This window comes from Gouania willdenowi, chromosome 10 (genome assembly GCF_900634775.1).
Source record: "Gouania willdenowi chromosome 10, fGouWil2.1, whole genome shotgun sequence".
NCBI lineage: Eukaryota > Metazoa > Chordata > Actinopteri > Blenniiformes > Gobiesocidae > Gouania > Gouania willdenowi.
In genome coordinates this window covers 6,578,730-6,601,132 of record NC_041053.1, presented here as the reverse complement: position 1 = coordinate 6,601,132, position 22,403 = coordinate 6,578,730, and the positions used below count along the sequence as shown (strand labels likewise).

Sequence of the window (22,403 nt, the reverse complement as noted above, 5' to 3'; positions counted from 1 at the left end):
ACATGACTACAACAGCGTGACAGCTATGCCGGATCCGTTTAGGGAGGGAAAATGGCGTGTAGTACGGCAGTGTTTCCCAACCAGGGATACGTCAACAAGTGCACTGTCAACATTTAAAAAGACATTTCACGATAAAGAAACAAACAACCAACAATCAATCAATGGCACTAAAAATACTATAATGTAAAATACTGTCCAATAAAGAGTCACATAAAGCCACATAAAATACCATAGGGTCCACACAAAATTGAAATGCCTTGTTTAGAGTCGTCACAGCTTGTGGGAAGAAACTGTTCAAATGGCGAGCAGTAGAACATTTGATTACCTGAAGGAACCATTTCAAAGGTGGCCCTGGCAGGGTGGCCTTAGGCGTCTTTCACAATTTATAAAGCTCGATTTAAGAGTCTGGCTTTATGTGTGGCCTCCAGGAGCGGCAAAGTATAGCCAATGGTCCTGCTGGCTGAGCGAACCACATTGTTTAAAGCACTTTTTTCTTTCAGAGTGAGATTATGAAACCACGCAGTAATACAATTGGTTAAGACCCTCTCAATTACGCAATAGTAGAAGTTTTAAAGAATCTTAGCAGAGTTAAATGAGTTAGACACCCCTTCTTTAACTGGTAGTTAAACACAGAAAATGGAAGCCTATTGAAAGTTATTTTCATTGTTCCCTTTTGTTTTATTTTCAGGTGACTCGTCAGACCCAGCAGCTGACCACAGCCTTTGAGAAGCAGAGTATGCACATCGCAGGACTTCTTGCTGAGCTACAAGAGAAGGAAAGAAGCCATGAAGAGGAGCTGCTGCAGTGCAAGAAAGAACTAGAGGCCGCCAAGTCTGCCAACCATTGCAACCACATTCATCATGCTCTCAAGTCTTTGGATAATACCAATTTGAATCCAACAGTTACTGCAAATCATCCTGAGAGTGACAAACAGGACATTGAATGTTCTTCTGACCTTGGAAAAGGTCTTGGTTTTTCAGAGTTGGTTAACTCAACAGTGGGTAACGTTCAGCATTGTCAAATCAGAGGGCGGGACAATCTGGTCCAACAGAAGGATCAGGTGTTAAATGAAAAACCAGCAGAGACTAGTGTCCTAGGGAGTGAAAACAAACCACAATCATTGATTCAAACCCAAACCCCTAAGAGTTCTGTTGAGCTGTGTGTGCAGGAGCATGAGACACAAAAGCAACAGGAGAAGCTCACGTGTGAGAAACAAGAATCACTGAGCAGTGTCAAAAGTAGTGGAGATAAAATCTACATTTTTGAAAGGACAGATGAAATTAGCAGAGGAGCAGAAGAGGACCAGGTACAGACGTCTCAAGCTGACGTCAACCACCTGCAGCAACAGGTGAGGAATTATTCTTGTAAGGGGTAAATTATTATTAGTTAAATGGACAACAAACTTTTATTTGTTATGCATAGATATCATATATAATTTGGCAAAAAGGAAACAATTAATCCAGTACGTCTGTAGGAATCTTGAGGTAATACTCTGAAGCTGCTGAAGATATTTTTTAATCAGATATAGACTTGGTGTAGGCCTCATAGATCAAAGATATTTTACGCAAAGTTTGAAATTTCCACTAGACAGTTTGTTTTAATCTTCACTGTAAAGATATACTTGTTGTCATTGTTGGGAAACGTTTCTCGCATTGTGGGATGTGGAGTCCTGTTGATGGATGCATTTTTAATTCATTCTTATCATGATTTCTTGTGTTTTTTCACCAGACAAGGAAAGCAGTGATCCACTTGACACCATTTTATTTCTAGTTTGTTCCCGGTATCCCCCGTAATATCACCTCAGTCTGTGATACATTACATTTCGGCCGGATTCTGTTTTTTCTGTGTAAGCCCCAAAATAATTGTCCGCCATTGTTTTGCTGCAACTCTCAGTCCATGAAAACACCAGAAATGTGTTGGGAAGTCACTTTAGAAGTTTTTTTTTGGGGAGCAGACACGGTAAGAACACTTTTATGTATTAGTCCACGTGACTCCACATCCCACAATGCAATGTGTAAAACTTTTCCCACAATGTCATGAGACCAAGTTTTTACAGTCGACATCTGAAATATTGTCTCTAGCAGCTTTAAGTTTTTTGGTTCATCTGATTCCCTGTTGATTGTGACCAGGTGGTGGCGCTGCAGATGAAGATTAAGGCTCTCTCAGAGGAGGTACAGCAACAGGCCGAGGAGCTTGTCCTGTGGAAACTTTCCTCCCAGCCAGCTCCAACATTCAACATGCTGGAACTACAGACAGATCCAGATAAGATGATCCAGAGCCAAGCACAGGCTCAGACACACACACTGGCTCCCCTGTGTAGGCAGGACAACATCACAGTGATCCGAGAAGACCAGTTACTCCTGAGCTGCTCTTCTAGGAAACTACAGGGCCGCTTGTTTTGCTCCAGGTGACTTATCTCAAGATGAGAAAAAATTGCCAACAATGTGCTACCTAATAATCTAATCTGTTATTTTTTATATATATATCTCAACCTCAAGACTTGAACCAAAGAACTTGCATCCGTCTGAGACTGTTACACTCCAAGAGTTTATTCAGGACACCGCCAACAACAACCAGGTCACTTTCACCAGATGTATCTTAGACACAGTCATTCACACCAAATATCTCTATGTAAGAGTGGATTACACTAATTTTAAAGGGTTTTTATTTTAAATGATGATCACAGATACTTAACGTCTCAATAATTTCCCCATAAAAATTCTTGGGAGAAGCCATGTAATTTACTCCAAATTACAGGGAAAATACATTAGATAAAATTGGTTCCTCTAAATTAAAAAATTATCACTAGTTTAGTTTAACTCGGAAAGTCTCTCAGGCAGAAAACGGTGGTTTATCCGAACAAGTAACAATATGCAAGGGACTTAGAAAATGTACAAAAGTCAAGGCTGTCGTGTCTAGTGTATCTGTTGAGGTTTAGAGCTTTTCCAGCCTAACCTCTAGCTACAGTAGCTGCAAATGACACAAAATCTAAGAAAAGAAAAACAATAACAAATTTGACCTGTTAAACACGTTACACACACGTCTTTAACAAAGATTTAAACATTTTTAGTTTTCCTAATGTTTGTATGTGTGTGGTGTTTTTCAGGAATCTAAAAATGAAAACCAGAAAGAGGAGGCCTTCCACCAACTCGCCGCTTCTTCAACTCAACTCAAAGGGAAGACAGACACAGAACTAATTCAAATACCCATGTCTAAAGGGACACAGCCTTGTGTAGTCAAAGACATTCTTCAAGACTGGGAGGCAACTGGGACCAAGACACTGGCCAGTGAAGAAGCTTCGATTAAAGAACCCACAGACAGAAACGTGAGGAGCATCAGTAGTCAAACAGATTCTCTCAACATATGTGCAGCAACACAGACGGATAAGGAGGTGGTGGAGTCACCCCCTCTATCCCCTGTCTCTGCACCTGAGGGGGCGGAGTCACAGCAGCCACTGCTGTTCACAGGCTCGTTCCCAATCCCTGCCGACCCAGCACGCTTGGCCGAAAGAATCCGTAGAAACAGGACGCAGCTGTCAGCAGCGTTTGATGATACCGAGTATGAACCGTATGGTCTGCCCGAGGTTGTGATGAAAGGTCAGTGTCTGAACTGAATGTGTCCACCTTTATTCCTTGATTAGTCAATGTTTTATTTTTTGGTTTTCTGCAGTGCTGGATAATGAAATCTAAAACATGCCGAGCCCATATTCACAAAGCTTCTCAGAGTCTCTCAGAGAGCTTCTAACTTAGCCTAAAATACCCGAGCAAGGAATCTTAGCTTATAAAAGTGATTCAGGAAGTTTCTGAGAGCAACAAGGGATAGAAACTTTTATCTTAGTGAAGAGGTGTGGTTGACCCCATTGCTAAGTATGATGCAGCATGCTAAGAGCTGTGATTGGTTTTTAGAGAAACAGCCTTTCATCTTAGGAGCTCTCTTAGGGTCTAAGATGCTTTGTGAATTATTGTTATCTTAGTAGTGGAAAATTGGAAGAAAAATCTTTAAAATTTGAGGAGTTCTAAGATTTTTCTAAGAATGACATGATTAAGAGCTACTTTTAGCTTTAGGATCCTTGTGAATACGGGCACAGGGCGTCAGGAATATGTTTGGAGACAACTTAATGTAGGGGGTCTACAATCCGGCCTCAAGGGCACTAATCCAGCTGTTCTAGATATCTCCCTGCTCCAACCCTCGTGAATCTGATGAAGTGTCATTGTTCAGCTCTGCAGATGGTCTAACGAGCCTCTCACCTGTGTGGGAATGGATAGACATCTAAAACCTACAGGATTAGTGCCCTCAAGGACCAGGTTCATACACTCCCTACTTCCTACTTTATGAGATAAAAGACATTATTTGAGTGTGAAAAATAAATCTGTATACTCATTCATTCTATAGACCATGTGCTGTAGCTAATAAATACATTATTCATGTTGCATCATTAAATAAATGTATTTTATAAGGGGACCAATGCACCAATAAAACAAACATACTTTCCATGTGAAGTATTTGGATAGTGGACATGACCCATTGCTGTATCACTGTGAAGTGCAATGGTCGGCTCAATGGATACGAAACCGTGCAACAAATAATTCAAATAAATTATACAATGTGTGCATATTTTGTTTATTAGTAATGCATTATGCACATTTTATGTTATATACAAAACAACTCTTTAATTTCATTTCTCCTACAAAGATCGGAAATATTTAAGTTAAAGAATAGATCATTTTTATGGCAATTAAGGCTAAGAATGGCCGTAATTGTGTTTAATTAACGTGAGGATTATGAGCAGGTCCTTGTAAAAGCTTCTCACCTTTAAGGGGTCCCTGGATCCAAAAAGTTTCAGAACCTGCTATAGACAACATTTACACAGAATTTATCAAGTTGCGTTATTTCTCTTTTTTTCATCACAGTCCCTAATGTTACAGAGACAGCCATCCTCACTCTACACTTCTCCAGTCTCCAGTGTAAATGAAAGCCACAAAGGGGAAATTGCATTTTTAACATAATGTGGGATTTTTGTGATAATCTAGTCTGTTGTTGCTTAAAAAAGGAATGTCTGATAAAAGCCTTTGAAATGAAGCTTCATTTGTTCGTTGTTATGATAACTAATTGCAGCTGAATGCAGCATCGAGCACAAGAAATCCCCAAAGAATTGTAAATTTAACTCATGTAATTGAAAAAGCAAAGGCAGTGCTTATTGTCATCTTAGCCCGACTGTCGATGTCCTCAAATGTAGAATGAATATACAATAATTCACATGTGTCAAACTCATGGACCGGGGGCCAAATCTGGCCCTTTAGAGCATCCAGCCCAGCCCGCAGTAGAAAGCAAAAATTGAGACACCATGCATCATAGTGTAAATTACCAACTAATTCAGTTGTAGATATCTCCAAAATAATACACAAATTAAATGAAACTCCACAATATTAGCAGGGCTCACATTTTCCACGATAGCAGTCATTTTTTTGTTTTCAAACTGTTAAAACTGTTAAAATAACTCAAACTTTTTTCCAAGTCCTTCAATTTTCTTCAAATTATTCCACAAAATTTCCCCAGATTCCAGAAAAATTAGTCACAAAATCAAATAAATAGAAAGTGAAGATCCTGCAGGGACTGATATCTGTCTCTTATTGCTTTTATATTGTCAGTGTTGTACATATTTCATCATTTATTTATATGTGGAAATGCAAAAGGGAGCACAATGATAATTATATTATTTAGACAAACTGCTCCGTATGTGGTCCCTGAACTAAAATGAGTTTGACGTGTGTGCTCTAATTAGTCCCACAAATGTTTTCTATGTCTGTACTGACGTGCCTTGGCTTAAAAAATAGTGACGTCAGCAAAATGAATCTGTTTGTTGAAAATGTTTTGTGATGTAGAGTTGTCCGTCCTTCATCTGCTTTCTGTCTAATCGTTGCTGCTTTCTTTCCTCAGGATTTGCTGACATCCCCAGCGGTCCGTCATGTCCCTACATAGTAAGAAGAGGCCTGTTGGGCACTACTGTGGTACCAGGCCTTGAAAAAGAGGAGGAGACGGATTAAAGCTCAGCCTCAGGAAATGTTGACAGACTGTCTCTAACAATGAAAAGCACAAATCTTCAATCACAAATAATATAAAAAAATTTGGTCTTAGTTATAACATTTATACAAAAATATAACTGTTTCACTGAAATTATTTATTTTTCATCATTATTACAGTATAATTTCCTTGTTTTAGCATTAAATTCTTTTGACATACCAAACTTAGTGTTTTTAGGCACGTAACATCTTCGCTGAGACTTGTCTGTATTTAGTTAATAATATATTATAAAAAGTGTTCCTAACATTAGCTCAATTGTGTAGCTTGTGCTAACAAAGCTATCAAAACACAGCTTTCATTCAGTGTTCCAAACACTGTAAATTCAGCAACAAAGCAGTTAACTAATGATCACTATGTCAGTGTTAGAAGGTCAAGCCCTCCACTCTCTATTGCCAGTTACAACTGGAAATCCCCTTCACAAAGCATCATAAAATGCCGCCTAAACAGCTCGCCCAACCTGGCAACGCAGTTTCTGCAGTGGTCAACTTCCCCTTTTCTCTGTTTTTTTTTTTTGCTTTTCTCTCTTACATTCTAGTCATTTTTTCCTCTTTAAACTTGAAGAAACTAACAAGGCAGTTTTCAAAATCTATTGTGTAAAAAGTGAAAATATACATTAAAAATTGTATTACCATATTTTATTTTGGTGAGTAAAGTACAGTTGCCCTGAAAAAGAAACTACTTAAAGCTGCTGGAGACATAGTGTAGGAGTGTCAGAGCTTACACATAAAAATCCGAATCCAACCAAAATTCAATGAGGTGAAATCACGGGGAACAAACTGGAACAAAAATGGTGTTAAGGTAATCAATCCCCTCCTTATCTCGGGAAGAAACACAAGATCACAGTAAAAGAACATTTTTCTTTGTTGCTTGCGATGAGTAGATTTATTATATTGAAGTATTTAAAACATCAAGTCTGTATATAAATGAACTGGCCAGTCTTGATGATTTATTCAGTACATTCATTACATCTAAAAAGAAAAATCTTGAAATGATGGCGGTTTAAAGGAGCATAGGACATATAAAGTATTTTAATGCCAATGGGTGATGAAGCTCTAAACCAAAGAGAATGAGTCCGCACACATTTCTCCCTATTGCCTTGAACAGACTGTGTCATGCATTTTGTTCTGCAATTTTGGGGCCAAATTTCCCACGCAGTTCTGCAGACATGACGTCAAATGATGCTAGACGTGTCCTCGACATGCAGCTTGGGGAGGCATCCACTCTACCGTAAATAAAGACGTAGAAGAAGAAGATGGCCTGGGGACTAAAAGAAGAGAAGCACAGTGGACTAAATTACTGTTTGGTTCACTGTGCTTCACTGTTTGGTACGGTTCACTGTAGTTTGGTTCACTATTTGCAGAGGCATGTGCACAGGTCTTACAGTCACATGTACGGCGAGTAAATAAATAATCTTGTTACAGTTGGAGTGCGTCAAATCCAACAGTTATAACCAAATTTTTTCCTCATACAATGACATATTTACGTTTCTTTTACTGAGAAGCGCCCCTTACCTACGGTTAATGTCAACATCAGATCAGCGCACAGTGATCGTCAAACAAACAGGGGCGCAGTGCGTGCAAGAGACAGTGGATCTATTTACATAATCCATGTTCTTGTGCAGAAAAAGGAATGTTTCAACAATGGATGGTTCATAGTTGTCGTCCTCTGCTCCATGCTCACTGCTGCAGCAGGAAATGAAGAAAGCTGCGCGCAAAGAACACTCTGACCGAACCCAACCACCAGTTCTAAATATCTGTCCAAACCCGACCCGTCCGGTGCCGTCGGGTCTCGTCAGGCTTTGGTCGGGCATCCTCTAGTCACAGTGTCAGTGTCATGAGGCAGAGCGTGGGGGCTGAGCTTCCTGGAGGCGCGGCTTCTTCAGCTCAGTCAAATTCGTCATTCAAGTGGGAACACGTCATCAATTTGGAGCGAGGTGTTTGGGCTCACCCTGCAGTAAGAAAGGAGCAAATCACCCTCTAACTAACGATTGAACACTTTATGATGTTTAAAGCACAGAAACATCAATTTAGCTTTACATGGGCCCTTTAAATAAAAATTTAAATCAAGGGGTATACTGACACAGAAAAGGCTCAGATTAGGATCGTTATCAGGCTTCTGCAGAGCTGGATGAGGAGTTGATCATTTGAATCAGGTGTATTGGATGAGGGAAACATCTAAAACATGCTGGATAGTGGCCCTCGAGGACCGGAATTGGACACCCCTGCTCTACACAGTGGGACCCCATTATTAGGACCCCATTATTAGGACTGTGAAGCAGACACGGGGCCAGTTTAAGCAGTTGCAGGTACCTGAGCCTGGACTGAGCACCTCTTGCTACTGATCCTAAATGTATTCATCTGTCTCTAGTTTTTCCTTTTCATTGCTGAAGACTTTCACTCACCTGTGTCATTAGGCACTAAGGTGGTGGTTATGTCATGCACGTGGATGTCTGTAGAATGACTTTTCCAAAGGGACTGTTATAGTTTGTAACTCAGACTTAACTGATGGGACGAGCCTTAGTTTACTTTGAATGATACAGTGCCTAGCTGATGTTTTTCTAAACAAGCGCTCGCTCAGATAAAGTTGTTTTCCAAAAAGGGTGAAGCCGAGAGAGGCATGCTATATTTACATGTTCTCTCTTCTTTAAGTGGCTTATTTATGGACACTTGAATGTGTTTTAGTGGATGGCAGGAGTTTGCAGAAAATGTGTGAAAGCAAAGGGAGTATGTGTGAAACATTAGGGGTGTATGTGTGTGTGTGTAGGAGACTGTGGGGTAGTGAGCACATGTCGATGACTCAGTTGAACCTGCAATGCTTTCCGCTCCATGTATGGTGATGCACGCTGCGTCCCGGCCCTCCTGCACCTCTGTACAAGCACTCTGAAGTTTTACAACAAAATCACTAACAACTAAACACATGAAGCAGTTGTTCATCAACTGCACACATACGCTATTCTCTTAATGGGTCGGGTACAATTTATTTGTGTTGTGTTTTCTTTGACACATTTTGTTGCTGTGCCACACTCACACAGTTTGGGGTTTATATCACCGTTAAGTACCAGACTGTTAGCTAGTTTACACCTTCACTGATCAACACTCGAGAATTGGCCAGACAACATCCAACAGTTTCACAAACACTATTTAAATGTATGAAACACAAACTCAAGCTCGATCCTTTTACTCACTGAGTAAATAAACATTTTTATGTTGCTTTTTTTTTTACTTTAAAAAGTCTTCGGGGCACTCTCAAAGTTGCTTTGTTAAACTGAAATTGTGATATGACATTTTTCAATTTGTGAAATCTACTTTAGCTTCAGGCACAATATAACACAGGGTTACTTTCTCCACTACAGATTGCACAGTTTGGGTGAAAACAAATGACAACATTCAGAGTTAAGGTCAAACAAGCTCCACTGCTGTCCTTTGTGACCCAGTTGGAAACATCCAACTCAGATACATTGTTCAGCATGGACAACGTAGAGAAAAGGTAAACGACTCGCAGAATAGTCCAAATATAAACTACCTGTAAGAAAAACTGTTGTAGCAAACTAACAGATCCTAATATTATCAACTCTTAATTATCCACTCAGAAGGGAGTATCAGCCCTTCAGACATTAATTCCTTTGGTGTGGCTATAAAAACATGAACTCAATTATCAAATTTGTTTGTGCTGAGAAACTTTCCCTAAAAATAATTCTTCTTTAAATGGGTTACTAAAGAGAGGAAAAACCAAACGCTCCATAAATGAACAGTAAATGTATAAGGCCAGTAAAGTGTGTTTTAGTCAGGAGAATTATTCTTAAAGGGAGATGAATAATTAAATATTGAGTGCAGTTTAGCGCATGTGATTTCAGGAAGTTTGTTTGTTTTTAGACGTTTTTTCCCCATTTGTGTGAAAAATGAATTTTTATGAAAATGTATAGATTCCTTTCAGTTTTGATTCATGTGTGTTTAAACTCCGCTGGGTGCAGCACGGCTTCAGGCTCGTGTGTTTTCTGACGTTTTTTCTTTCCCAGCACAAAATATCCTTTTGTTTCTCTGACTAAAGAAATTTATTTAGTGAAGTTGATTTAGATTACTTATTTATTGAATCTGCTTTAACAATAATTTTGCTTCCTCAACTAACGTGAATAGTGGGACTGTTTGAAGTGACTTTTAACTCTCTTACTTTACTTTAAAGCTCCTTAATGTAGATTTTTTTTTTTTTTCAAAATATATTTATTGGAAAATGCAGCCCTTGTTTTGGAGTTGGAGTGATCTCCGAGGTTCAATATACGGCTATACATTACTGAGATAACCCCTCTACTTGGCATCTTAAATGTGAGTAAATCTTCCCATAACTGACGAGGGGGTACAGCGGGAAAGGCAGCAAAAGATTTAGGCAGTTTGGAGAAATGTGTGAATGTTTCCTTTAAACTTTGTGCTGTTGAAATTTCCCTGTTTTAGGTTATTTTAGGTTCAAATTGAACTATTTGATATTGATGTTTATTTTTTCTTGGAGCTCTACTGACACTCAAGTTACCACGCCTTGTCTCACTGCTGCCTTGACACGTCTGGGGTTAGTCGTCCTCTAGCTGTGATGTAGAAACTCAGGTGTGCAATTTTATTTTATTTTTTGCATAGTTTTGTTTGTGAGCAGAGTAAAAGTTCCCAATGTAAACATTGGTTTGTTTCATTTATAACTGTTGGAAATAAAGTCAGAACCACCTGTGACTTTGAAGAAATAAGTGTTTTGGTTTTTTTTTCCCAAAAAAGTCTCAGGACAAACATCCCCCCCCCCCCATCGCCAACCCAGGAAACCCCTGGTCCTCTGCTCTTCCTCTGCAGCACTAAATCACACTCAAAGCACAGTAAGGGACTTCACACGTATGCCCCTGATCCTCCTCCTACTCATCCTCATATGATCGGTTGTCCTCCGTCAGTGATAGAGGGTCTCAAGTATGAGGGAAATGCCTTTCGAAGTAAAGATACATGCATTTTTAAAAGACAAACAAGCGGTGACGGCTGTGGGCTGAGTGGACGACAATGACTGCAATCACTGCATGAGGGAACTTTAAACAACAAACTTTTATTCAAAGACGAGGTAAGAAATTCACACAATAATGAGAAGGTTTGGTTTGAGTCTGACCTGTTTCTAACAATTTATACGAACTGATGATCAATCTGCTTTGTTACTTTTCTTAAAGGAGCTGAAGGAACTTTTGATTTTATAGTAAACAAAGTGACAACTCAAAATAAATTATTTCCCTTTAATGTAAGTTCTTAGTGCAGTTGTTCTTCACTATAAAAAAAAACATTTTTATTTAGCTTAAAGGTAATTCTTACACTCTATAACTCCAAAACAGTCTCGTCTTTATTTTATTGAACATTTTTTTCAAGGAGCATGAAATCGGAGCTTTAAACCATAACCTGTGATCTTTCTTTGACGTCAGCGCTGGCCAAGAAATATAATAAAGAGCTTTTTAAATGTAAGGAACTTAGGAATGTTTCTATCAGCTCACTGTAAATGTTTTACTTCTTACTGTATTCTTGGTTCAACCTTGTTAAACTACTACAAACCTATACACATTTTAATGCGTACATCAGATGTGTAAACTACAGCCCATAAGCGTTTAAGAAAAAATAACTGTTCTATTTGTTTGGTAAATTCAATGTTTACTTTGTGTAATGTACTTTTTAACCAATGTGATCAGAAAAAAAAGATAAACGCATGACATGTACATACAGTATACTTCAGAAAAAAGACTAAACTAAATGCATTCACTAGTTCTGAGGTACTCTGCAGGACGTACTGAGATTCAGCTATATGATTACTGCTCCATGACATATTGTGAATGAGCTGAGGTCAAATTGACTTTGTTCTGCATGCAAATGATGATCTTTGTACCATTGCTGTCCTTATGAACTCACTTACATACATACATATACAAACTCGAACCCCCACATCCTTACCCTAACATTCCCCGAGCACACCTCTTAAAGGGGAAAAAAAAAAAAACTAGATTGAATATAATAAAAAAATGACAGAATATTTAAAACAGGTTCTCAGTCAACATCAAGATGGCATTCTGTACTTTTGATATATGAAAAGAAAGGATTCCAAGTTTTTCCAAAGGACTTCTCAGATCCAGAGAGGGTCAGCCTGATTTTTTCCAATTTAAGGAAGTAGAGCACCTCTTTAATCCAATATACACTTGTAGGTGGAGCTGACGATTTCCACATCAGAAGAATCGCCCTCCTCGCCAAAAAGGATGAGAATGCTACCAGGTCCTTTTGGTTAGAGGAAAGGCAAAGTGCAGGTGGCAACACACCAAAAAGAGCAGTTAAAGCATTTGGAACTATAATTTTCCCAGTGACCCTGGATAACACATCAAAAATTTCAGACCAGTACGTACTCAGAGAGGGGCAGTGCAAGAATGTATGTATATAATCAGCTGGAGCATGTTTGCACCTATCACAAAGAGAAGAAACTGTATTATATATTTTGGACAGCCTCACTTTAGTGTAGTGGGCTCGATGTAAAATCCTACACTGAGTGAAGCTATGCTTAGCACAAATTGAGGAATTGTGAACCCTCGCATTTCATACAAAAGACGCACCTGATTATAAGGCGCACTGTCGATTTTTGAGAAAATAAAGGCTGCTTTCTTTCCTCAGGATTTGCTGACATCCCCAGCGGTCCGTCATGTCCCTACATATTAAGAAGAGGCCTGTTGGGCACTACTGTGGTACCAGGCCTTGAAAAAGAGGAGGAGACGGATTAAAGCTCAGCCTCAGGTAATGTCTGTCTCTAACAATGAAAAGCACAAATCTTCAATCACAAATAATATAAAAAAAATTGGTCTTAGTTATAACATTTATACAAAAATATAACTGTTTCACTGAAATTATTTATTTTTCATCATTATTACAGTATAATTTCCTTGTTTTAGCATTAAATACTTTTGACATACCAAACTTAGTGTTTTTAGGCACGTAACATCTTCGCTGAGACTTGTCTGTATTTAGTTAATAATATATTATAAAAAGTGTTCCTAACATTAGCTCAATTGTGTAGCTTGTGCTAACAAAGCTATCAAAACACAGCTTTCATTCAGTGTTCCAAACACTGTAAATTCAGCAACAAAGCAGTTAACTAATGATCACTATGTCAGTGTTAGAAGGTCAAGCCCTCCACTCTCTATTGCCAGTTACAACTGGAAATCCCCTTCACAAAGCATCATAAAATGCCGCCTAAACAGCTCGCCCAACCTGGCAACGCAGTTTCTGCAGTGGTCAACTTCCCCTTTTCTCTGTTTTTTTTTTTTTGCTTTTCTCTCTTACATTCTAGTCATTTTTTCCTCTTTAAACTTGAAGAAACTAACAAGGCAGTTTTCAAAATCTATTGTGTAAAAAGTGAAAATATACATTAAAAATTGTATTACCATATTTTATTTTGGTGAGTAAAGTACAGTTGCCCTGAAAAAGAAACTACTTAAAGCTGCTGGAGACATAGTGTAGGAGTGTCAGAGCTTACACATAAAAATCCGAATCCAACCAAAATTCAATGAGGTGAAATCACGGGGAACAAACTGGAACAAAAATGGTGTTAAGGTAATCAATCCCCTCCCTTTCAATGAGGGAAGAGGCACCAAGAAAATCTCCAAATTTGATGATGAGGGGAGGATAGGAAAATTCAGACCCAAGTTACGAACAAAATGACGAACCTGGAGGTACCTGAAAAAGTGACTTTGAGGTAAAGAAAATTTTTCAACCAACTGATGAAAAGAGGCAAACGTCGAGTCTATATAAAGATCCCTAAAAGTTTTAATGCCGAGCCTACCCCACAATGAAAACGCACCATCTAACAGGGACGGGGGAAAGGCAGGGTTTGCTGAGATTGGAGCACGGACAGAAAAGGTTTGCATCCCAAAGAAGCGCCTAAATTGGTTCCAAATCTTGAGGCACAAGGCAACGATGACATTTTTTGAATAAGGGGAAGTGGAAGATAAAAGAGGAGTGTAAAGTAAGGATTTCAATGTCACCGGAAGTGCGGAATTTGCTTCGATAGCCAGCCATAATGGAGGGTTCTCAATATTATCAAAACAAAGCCAGTAGTTTAAGTTCCTTATGTTTGCTGCCCAATAATAAAATAAGACGTTTGGCAGAGCCATTCCACCTAGCTCTTTGGGACGCTGTAAGATCTGAAGTCGCAACCTGGGTGGTTTTTTATTCCAAATGAAGTTTGTCATAAGGCTATCTATCGATTTGAAAAAGGAAAGAGGAAGAAAGATTGGAACACATTGCAACAAATACAGGAAGCGTGGAAGAATATTCATCTTAATGGAATTAATTTTAGCAGCTATGGAAAGCTGAAGTAAGGACCATTTTTCAAAATCTAGCTTAATTTGTTCAAGTAGGGCGTCAAAGTTCCTCTTGCGAAGCTTAATCAAAGTGTCAGCCACATATACTCCTAGATAAGTAAACCCTGATTTTGATGTCTTAAATGGAAACTTTCCCAGTGGATAATCCTTGGCTAATTTATTCACAGGAAAAATCTCACTCTTCTCCAAATTTAATTTATATCCTGAAATCTCACTAAAAGTTTTGAGGACTGAAAGAGCGGCGGGAATAGAGCGAGACAAGTCAGACAAGAACAGTAACAGGTCATCTGCATAAAGGGCGACCTTCAGCTCCACCCCGTTTCTTGTTATACCTTTGAGATCAGGATGGGACTTTAGAGTGGCTGACAAAGGCTCCATAACCATAGCAAACAGAAGAGGGCTTAGTGGACAACCTTGTCTGGTGGAGCGAAATAACCGGAAGTATTCTGAGTTTGTACTATTTGTTCTAACAGAGGCTTGTGGAGATGAATACAATAACTTTACCCAAGAAATAAATTTTGCCCCAAATCCAAATTTTCCCAAAACAGAAAACAAGTAGTCCCACTCCACTCTATCAAAAGCCTTCTCAGCATCAAGTGCCAACAAGGCTTCAGGGACAGTTTCTGAAGGAGGGTTATATACTACATTAAAAACCCTTCTAAGGTTAAAAAGGGAGTGTCTGTTACGAATGAATCCTGTTTGGTCTTGAGAAATGATTGATGGTAGGACACCCTCCAAACGAAGGGCTAAAAGTTTAGCGAGCAGTTTAAAGTCCACATTTAGCAAGCTGATAGGACGATAAGAGCTGCAAAGTAGTGGATCTTTGCCTCTCTTCAAAAGCAGCGAAATAGACGCCTGATTTAAAGTTTGAGGGAGCTCACCCAAAACAGAAGCCTCAATAAACATTTCTAACAAATGAGGGGCTAACTGCTTCCAAAATGTTCTATAAAACTCTGACGGAAAGCCGTCCGGACCCGGGCTTTTGCCACCTTGTAAACATTTGGCGGCCATCTCAAGTTCGAGAGCTGTGATAGGACGCTCCAGCTCCTCACCCACAGTTGGATCCAAGACAGGCAAAGCAACCTTACTAAAGAAAGACTCAAGACCTTGAGGAACATGAGAATGGTCAGATGCATACAGTGATTTGTAAAACTCTGTAAACGATCTATTGATCTCTAATGGGTCTGATGTGACACCTGATGTTGATTTCACCTGTGGAATTAATCGAGATAAGGATATTTGACGCAAACGGTGAGCCAGTAATTTACTAGTTTTATCTCCCTGCTCATAAAACTTTGATCTTGAAAGAAGTAGAAGTCTGGTGGAATGTTGAGAGGTAATGAGATTATATTCTGTTTGTACGGAAACGCGTTCCTTATAGATTTCTGGTAGTTTTAAAGTGGCATACTGAGAGTCCAACATCGCAATATGCTGGGATAGTTTATTCAGTTTCAATCTCACAGACCGCCTCTGGTGTACCTCATAGGAAATAATTTCCCCCCTTATAAAGGCTTTCATCGATTCCCACAAAACGGAAGCTGAAACATCTGAGGTTTTATTAACTCGGAAGAAAAAGTCAATTTGCTTTGATATATGTTCAACAAACTCTTTCTCCAAGAGAAGTTGTGTGTTGAGGCGCCAGGGTGGCCGTATATGTGAGAATTTCTGAAAATATACGAGAAAAAAGAGTATTCCCTTTTGTCTGGGTTAAAATAACGCCATGGGTCAATAATATTAAACTCATCCATGAAAGCTTCAATTACCCTGGCCGACCTAGATCGTGGCACTATGGTCGAGGAGGAGCGGTCCAATGAGGGGTTCAACCAGCAATTAAAATCTCCACCCATAATTAATTTATGTTGCGTTAAGTCTGGTAACAGTGAAAATACCCGTTTAAAGAAAGCCTCATCATCCCAGTTAGGAGCATATATATTAGTAAGGACTACTTTGACATTATAAATTTGGCCGATGACAATGATGAACCTGCCTGTAGGGTCAGATATGGTTTTAATATGAACAAAAGGAATAGTTTTATGTATAAGTATCGCAACACCTCTCGCTCTACTGGAGAAAGAGGAAAGGAAAATCTGACCTACCCAACTCCGTTTTAATCTAAAATTGTCTGTATCTTTTAAATGGGTTTCCTGCAGAAAAATTACATGAGCATTAAGATGATGTAGATAATGTAGGACCTTACTTCGTTTAATCGGATTGTTCAAGCCTTTGCAATTGAAACTAACAAACTTAATATCTCCACCCACACTAGGTGGTGTACTATTAGGCTGGGCCATTACATTGGAAAAGGATCACCTTCAAAAAAAAAAAAAAACATAAAAAAGTACAGTAAATATAACAGACCGATGAGCACATAAGATGAATAAATGAATATATAAAGAGATGTGCCATCCCCCCTGAACTCCGAACGAACAATCCCCCCCAAGACCCCTCCCCCTCCCTTCTCTCTCCTAGCAGAAGCATCCTAAAAAGGTGCGTGCTAACTTACCACTTAACAACCCAAACCCTGCTGGTACTTGTAACTTATCCGTACTCTTAGACGGTTTTGGGGAATGTAAAAACGAACTGTCCCACAATATCAATTGAAAAACAATAACATTGAACCCTCTTTATAAGAATAAAATAAAGTGTCATCATTAAGAAACAATGCTATACTACAAGGAGCCCAACATGCAAACCTTAACCTGGCAGGAAGACCTTATAAATAATATTTGGGAAGAAAAAAAATAAAAAATAAAAAATAAAGAAATTTAAAGGCACAATAACGGTATAATATACCATTCAACAAGAGTCTGTAACCTCAAAGCAGCAGATTCACTGTGCCCCCGGATGTCAGTCATCTTCTGAACCCTGGGTCTTCTTTAGCTTCTTAGTCACATATTCAAACGCCTTGTCCGGGTCCACAAATCTCTGGGTTGAGCCATCAGGTAGATTGATAAGAAGTGTAGCCGGGTACCGGAGGCCGAACGTCACGTTAGCACAAGCATGTAGCTCCTTCTTTACCTTAGTGAACGCCGCCCTCTGCTTGGCCACAGTAGAGGTGAAATCCTGGAAGATGTAGAGCTTTTTCCCGTTGTACGACAAAGGTGAAGCCTCCCCAGCACGACGTAGGATGAAGTTTCTGACCTGGAACTTGTTGACTTTGACGACCATCGGCCGAGGAGGCTCGCTCCCCTGCGGCCTAGCCCGCAACGTGCGGTGAGCTACGTCTAACTCGGGCTCAGCCTCGAGGTTCAACATGTCTTTCAACAACCTGGCCACAAATTCCGTGGGTTTCGGACCTTCCGTTCCCTCAGGCAGGCCCACAAGCCGAATGTTGTTCCGCCGGGAACGAGCCTCCAAGTCCTCGCATTTTTTCCCCAGGGACTCCACCGTCGTCGACAGCTTAGCTACGTTAGCTTGTAGGCCCGATAGCCTAGCTTCATGCTCATTAGCAGAGCGCTCCAGGTCCGATATAGTCTCTTTCTGAGAGTCAACCTTCTCTTCCAAAGGTTTCAGAGCACGCGAAACTGCAGTTTTTACAGATTCGGATATTATAGACTCAAACTTGGAAATGATTTCCGTCCGAAGATCGTCCATCATATCTTTGATACAGCGGAGCATATCCTCGTTAGCTTCGGGCTTAGCCGGAGACCCAGCCTCCGAGGCTTGCAGCGGCCTACCGCGGCCGGCTTTAGATGATTCATTTCTCGGTCTAAGATTCGCCATTTCTCAACTTAAGACGCCAAGGAAGGAGGCCCGCACAGTGCAAATTAAGTCCTACCCGTGGACAGTTTTATAACTTCGGATAAATATGTAAAATGTCACATTCCCCGGAGCTACCGCAACACGCGTCCCCCATGAACTCACTTTTAAATGGTTTGATTTCACATGTTTTTTTCTTTGTCTTCTCTTGAAAGATAATTTTGAATCTAGTAGATAGGAGGTTCATGGTTTGCATATCGACTTCATGCCAATCACCCAAAACTTAATTTCAAACTCTCTCCAACATAAAAATCAAATAAAAACATTTTTGAGATTGAAATAAAGATGCTGGAGATAAGAAAGCAAAAATCATGATTTAATGTAGATGCAGCATACACATTTTGACCTGCTTCAGGCTTGTTTTCTAAACCACTTAATATAATGTTACCTGTTATGGTACAGAGTGTAGGTTTTTTTCATAAAATGCTCATAGCTCTAAAAGTAATTGTCTCAAAATCAATATTCCTTTCAGTTATTGACCTACTCAAGTCTGCAATAGCTTCATATCAAATTTTCCATTTTGCACCTTAATTTTTTTTTTTTAAAATGCATATTTCTGGTTTTTGTTATTTAAAAAAGAAAAAAGTGTTATGATCAAAACAGCATTAAAATGTGAAAAAATACAGAAATATAATGACAATTGTATATCTAAAGTTAAGTCTGGAGTTGTTGAAAAGAAATGATGAGAAAAAAGTGGGAAAAAAATATTTATACATGACATTTTGAAGACACTTTTATGTAGGGTAGTGTTTTGGTACGTAAGCTCAGTGTAACTTTTTTTTAAAGGTGCCAGAGGGTTAAAAAGGAAGAGACCAAATCTTGCACAACTGGAACTTAATTTAATTTCCACAAAGGCATCGTTATAAAATAAAAGGTTTGTCAAAATGTTGTTTTATCTAACAAAGAATTGTACACCAATGAATTCTCAGGCTCTATATATAGCTACATTTATGAACTCAATGAAACAACGTATTAATAATAACCTTAATCTGAACCATGGAAAGGGGCTGATCGTTGATCAGAAATGGCACAACTGAACAGACCATGAAATGGAAATTTAAAAAATAATCACAAAAAAATGATTTACTCAGTCTTGGTCGGGTGTAGAAATGTGACAAATTTTAAAACGTACAAGTGAAATAACCAATTTAGAAATATACTCAAAAAAGTACAAGTATCCATAAAAGCAACTCAAGTACAGTAACGTGAGTACTTTTAACTTGTTACTTTCCTCTCTTGTGAAAGGTACATTAAGTCAACAGGCCATTAGCACAGAATGCTACCAGAGATTGAAACTCTTGGAAAGCTCAGAGCTCTTCTGTTTGTGTGGCCGTCTGCTTGAGCGGCAAACACACGAGGCAAAACACTGAAGGCCAAATAAAGATAAGTGATAAACATGTTTTAGATGGATGTCAGAGGCCTGTTGGAGTGTAACCAGCTGTGAGCTTGCAGGCCTGTTGTGTGTCAGCTCGGTTCTGTCTATGACTTCAGACTTTCTAATGTCACTCCTACTCCACAGGAGCACAAAGGCACATCAGAGTAAAGTTATGTAAAAAAGAGAAATGAACCTCATGCTTATTTTACATTCAAAGAAAAACAATTCATACAATTTGATTTACACTGTAAACCTGAATAAGTTACCAGAACTAAAAAAAAATTGAGGCAATCAATTTTCTTAAGTTGATTAACTTAAAAGTCGAAAGTTTCCAAAACTTAAAAGTTGGATGACTGGCTACTTGTACTTTTTGGTAACAGTTAAAATAAAGTGCTGTATGAATTAAGTTTCTATTTAAATAATCCCCATTTGAAACAACAGTGATAACAAGACTTCATCATTCTTAGCATATAGTTACCATACTTACTTTCTATTAAGTGTTTTTAATTTATGCTTACTTATAAACAAATATACTTCCATTTATTCAAAAAATGTTAAAGCAACTCAAAAAGAAAGAACATGTTACACTAACTTGTCATAATTAAGTTAGTAAAACTTTTTCTATAACTTTGAATAAAAACTAGTTGAATGTTCAGGTTTACAGTGTAGCAGACACTTTTGTCTAAAGCAATAATACAACGCAAGCAATTATTTAGACTGGAGGTAGATAGTGCTTCAAGTTGGATTGGCCGCATGTGCTGCCGTCTACTACTAATACTCAACAATAACAACAATAACGTCATTCATCATTCAACAACTGCTAAATATTCACTAAGAGCTGGTCTTGGACCATCTGACTCATTCTACCCTAAGGACAAAGAGGAGAAGGTCAGATCAAATGCCTTAGTGAACACTTGAGTTTTCACTCATACGTCTCTTAAATGATTGAACAGAAATGGGTAATTCATTCCACCATTTGGGAACAATAGAGGAGAAGAGTCTAACTCACACATGTCAAACTCATGGCCCGGGGGACAAATCTGGCCCTTTGGAGCATTTCGGCCCCCAGGAGAAAGTAAAAATAAAAGAAAAAACATGAATTATTGGATAAATGAAACTCAACAATATTTGCAGGGACTCACAGTTTTCTTGGTAGTTATATTGCATGATTGCAGTCATTTTGAACGTTATACAATGTTACATAATCCTTTGATTTTCCTCAAATTATTAAATAATATTTCCCTTAATTTAATAGAAATTGGTCACAAATCTATGTAATTTAAAGTGAAGATCCTGTTGGGACTAATATATGTCGCTTATTGCATGGATGTCAGTTTCTTACATATTTTGTATTTTATGTATACATAGAAATACAAACTAGGGCACAATAATGTTGAAATTACTCATTTTCCCACATAAAATCCGAGGTCTACTTGAGATCAAGCTGCTCCGTATTTGGCACCTGAACTAAAATGAGTTTGACATCCCTGCTTGGTCTAGCTTGAGATGTAGAGCCATGCTAGGCTGGGAGTACCAGGCAGAGCGTAGTGGGCCAGAGGGAGAGTAGATTTTAAGGGCATTGTAGTCGTCAGTGTATGACATCACAAGTGCCTGTACCAGAAGGTGTGTGGCCTGTTGTTGGGTAGGGTCTGATCCTCCTAACGTTATAGAAAGCATATTGACAAGACTGAGAACTTGAGGCCACATGAACCTTAAAGGTCAGCTGATCATCAATCATGACACCCAGATTTCTGACAGAGTCTGTGGGCACAAACACTGTGGGTGGTTTAAATAAAATAAAATTACTCTTGATTTATATATATATTTTTAAAATGCTTTTCATACAAAGAATGCAGTTCAAAGTGCATTTAAAAGGTTGGAAAAAAACACCCACCACAGACACATGGCTTTAAGATAAGGACAATGGCATACGGCACATGGCTGGGTACAGAGGATCTAGGTAAGGAGACATCACAAGGAGCCTTCTGCACCAGGAGCACCAGGAGCAGGATACAGACCGTGGGCACAGGTTGCTGAGGCAGAGCCCCCAGTCCAGCAAAATAGCAGAAGCTGTTCACCATCACTGAGGGCCACGAGACAGACAGCACCACTGCAGCCACGGCCCATCACAGCCCCTAGTGCAGAGGAAACACTGGGATAGTAAATACTATAAAAAGAACAATCATCTAAAACTTTAAAAACATAAAAGATAAGAATCCTTAAATTAATAAATAGTTAGTTAAAAGCTCAATAGAAAAGGTGGTTCTTGAACCATTTTATAATGGTTTTGCTACAGTGATATACAGTACATTCCTTTAGCCTCATTCAGAGGACCAAAGTTGAAAAAGTTCAGTTTCCTCCCTCCCTCGTTACTCCACATTTTGTAACATAATCAGCTCCAATTGGATTTGGATACACACCCTGAAGCAGAGTTTGTCTTTCTCACAATCACAATAGCCTCTTAAATAGCCATATGTTTTACTGTAATGTGCCGTTTTTTAGGCTGAAAACAATAACTGTGTGGATAGAAAAAGAAACTCGCTATGGTGATCACCCTCTCCAAGAGTGAGGCATGAAGTCAGTGTCTACAGACACGCTCACTTATGCATGTGCATGAAGGCCCAAAATCAGCCTGTTTTTAGAAGCGTCACGAAAGTGACTTTTCAGAGGGCTAGAACTCCAGAAAACAGGCGAGTTTGGGAAAATAAACTATGTTGTTGGGGTTCTTAGAACAAATGGAGATGGGTGAAAAATATGAATGTTCTCTGCAAACCTGATGTGCTCCAGCAAACCAGTTGAACTGAGGGACAACTTGAGAAGACAATG

General features: G+C 39.0%; 2 protein-coding genes across 7 annotated transcripts in view; both read left to right on the top strand.

Annotated features, from left to right (window-relative positions):
- The window catches only part of LOC114470913 (centromere protein F), a 48,483-nt gene extending 40,372 nt beyond the window's left edge, over nucleotides 1-8,111 (top strand). For both annotated transcript variants that reach the window (XM_028459314.1, XM_028459313.1), the window contains exons 13-17: nucleotides 689-1,348; nucleotides 2,130-2,407; nucleotides 2,499-2,577; nucleotides 3,107-3,596; nucleotides 5,938-8,111. In XM_028459314.1, the coding sequence (XP_028315115.1) occupies nucleotides 689-1,348; nucleotides 2,130-2,407; nucleotides 2,499-2,577; nucleotides 3,107-3,596; nucleotides 5,938-6,044 (1,614 nt within the window). In that variant the 3' untranslated portion in view covers nucleotides 6,045-8,111. The remainder of the gene's footprint in view (nucleotides 1-688; nucleotides 1,349-2,129; nucleotides 2,408-2,498; nucleotides 2,578-3,106; nucleotides 3,597-5,937) is intronic.
- A 77-nt stretch (nucleotides 8,112-8,188) lies between these two features.
- The window catches only part of kcnk4a (potassium channel, subfamily K, member 4a), a 38,341-nt gene continuing 24,126 nt past the window's right edge, over nucleotides 8,189-22,403 (top strand). For 3 of the 5 annotated variants that reach the window (XM_028460034.1, XM_028460039.1, XM_028460033.1), the window contains exons 1-3: nucleotides 8,189-10,673; nucleotides 10,836-11,163; nucleotides 12,738-12,857. The gene's annotated coding sequence lies outside the window, so the exon portion shown is untranslated. Of the gene's footprint in view, nucleotides 10,674-10,835; nucleotides 11,164-12,726; nucleotides 12,858-17,420; nucleotides 17,657-22,403 lie in introns of those variants that run through there. The other 2 variants (XM_028460037.1, XM_028460038.1) reach the window with 2 other exon arrangements.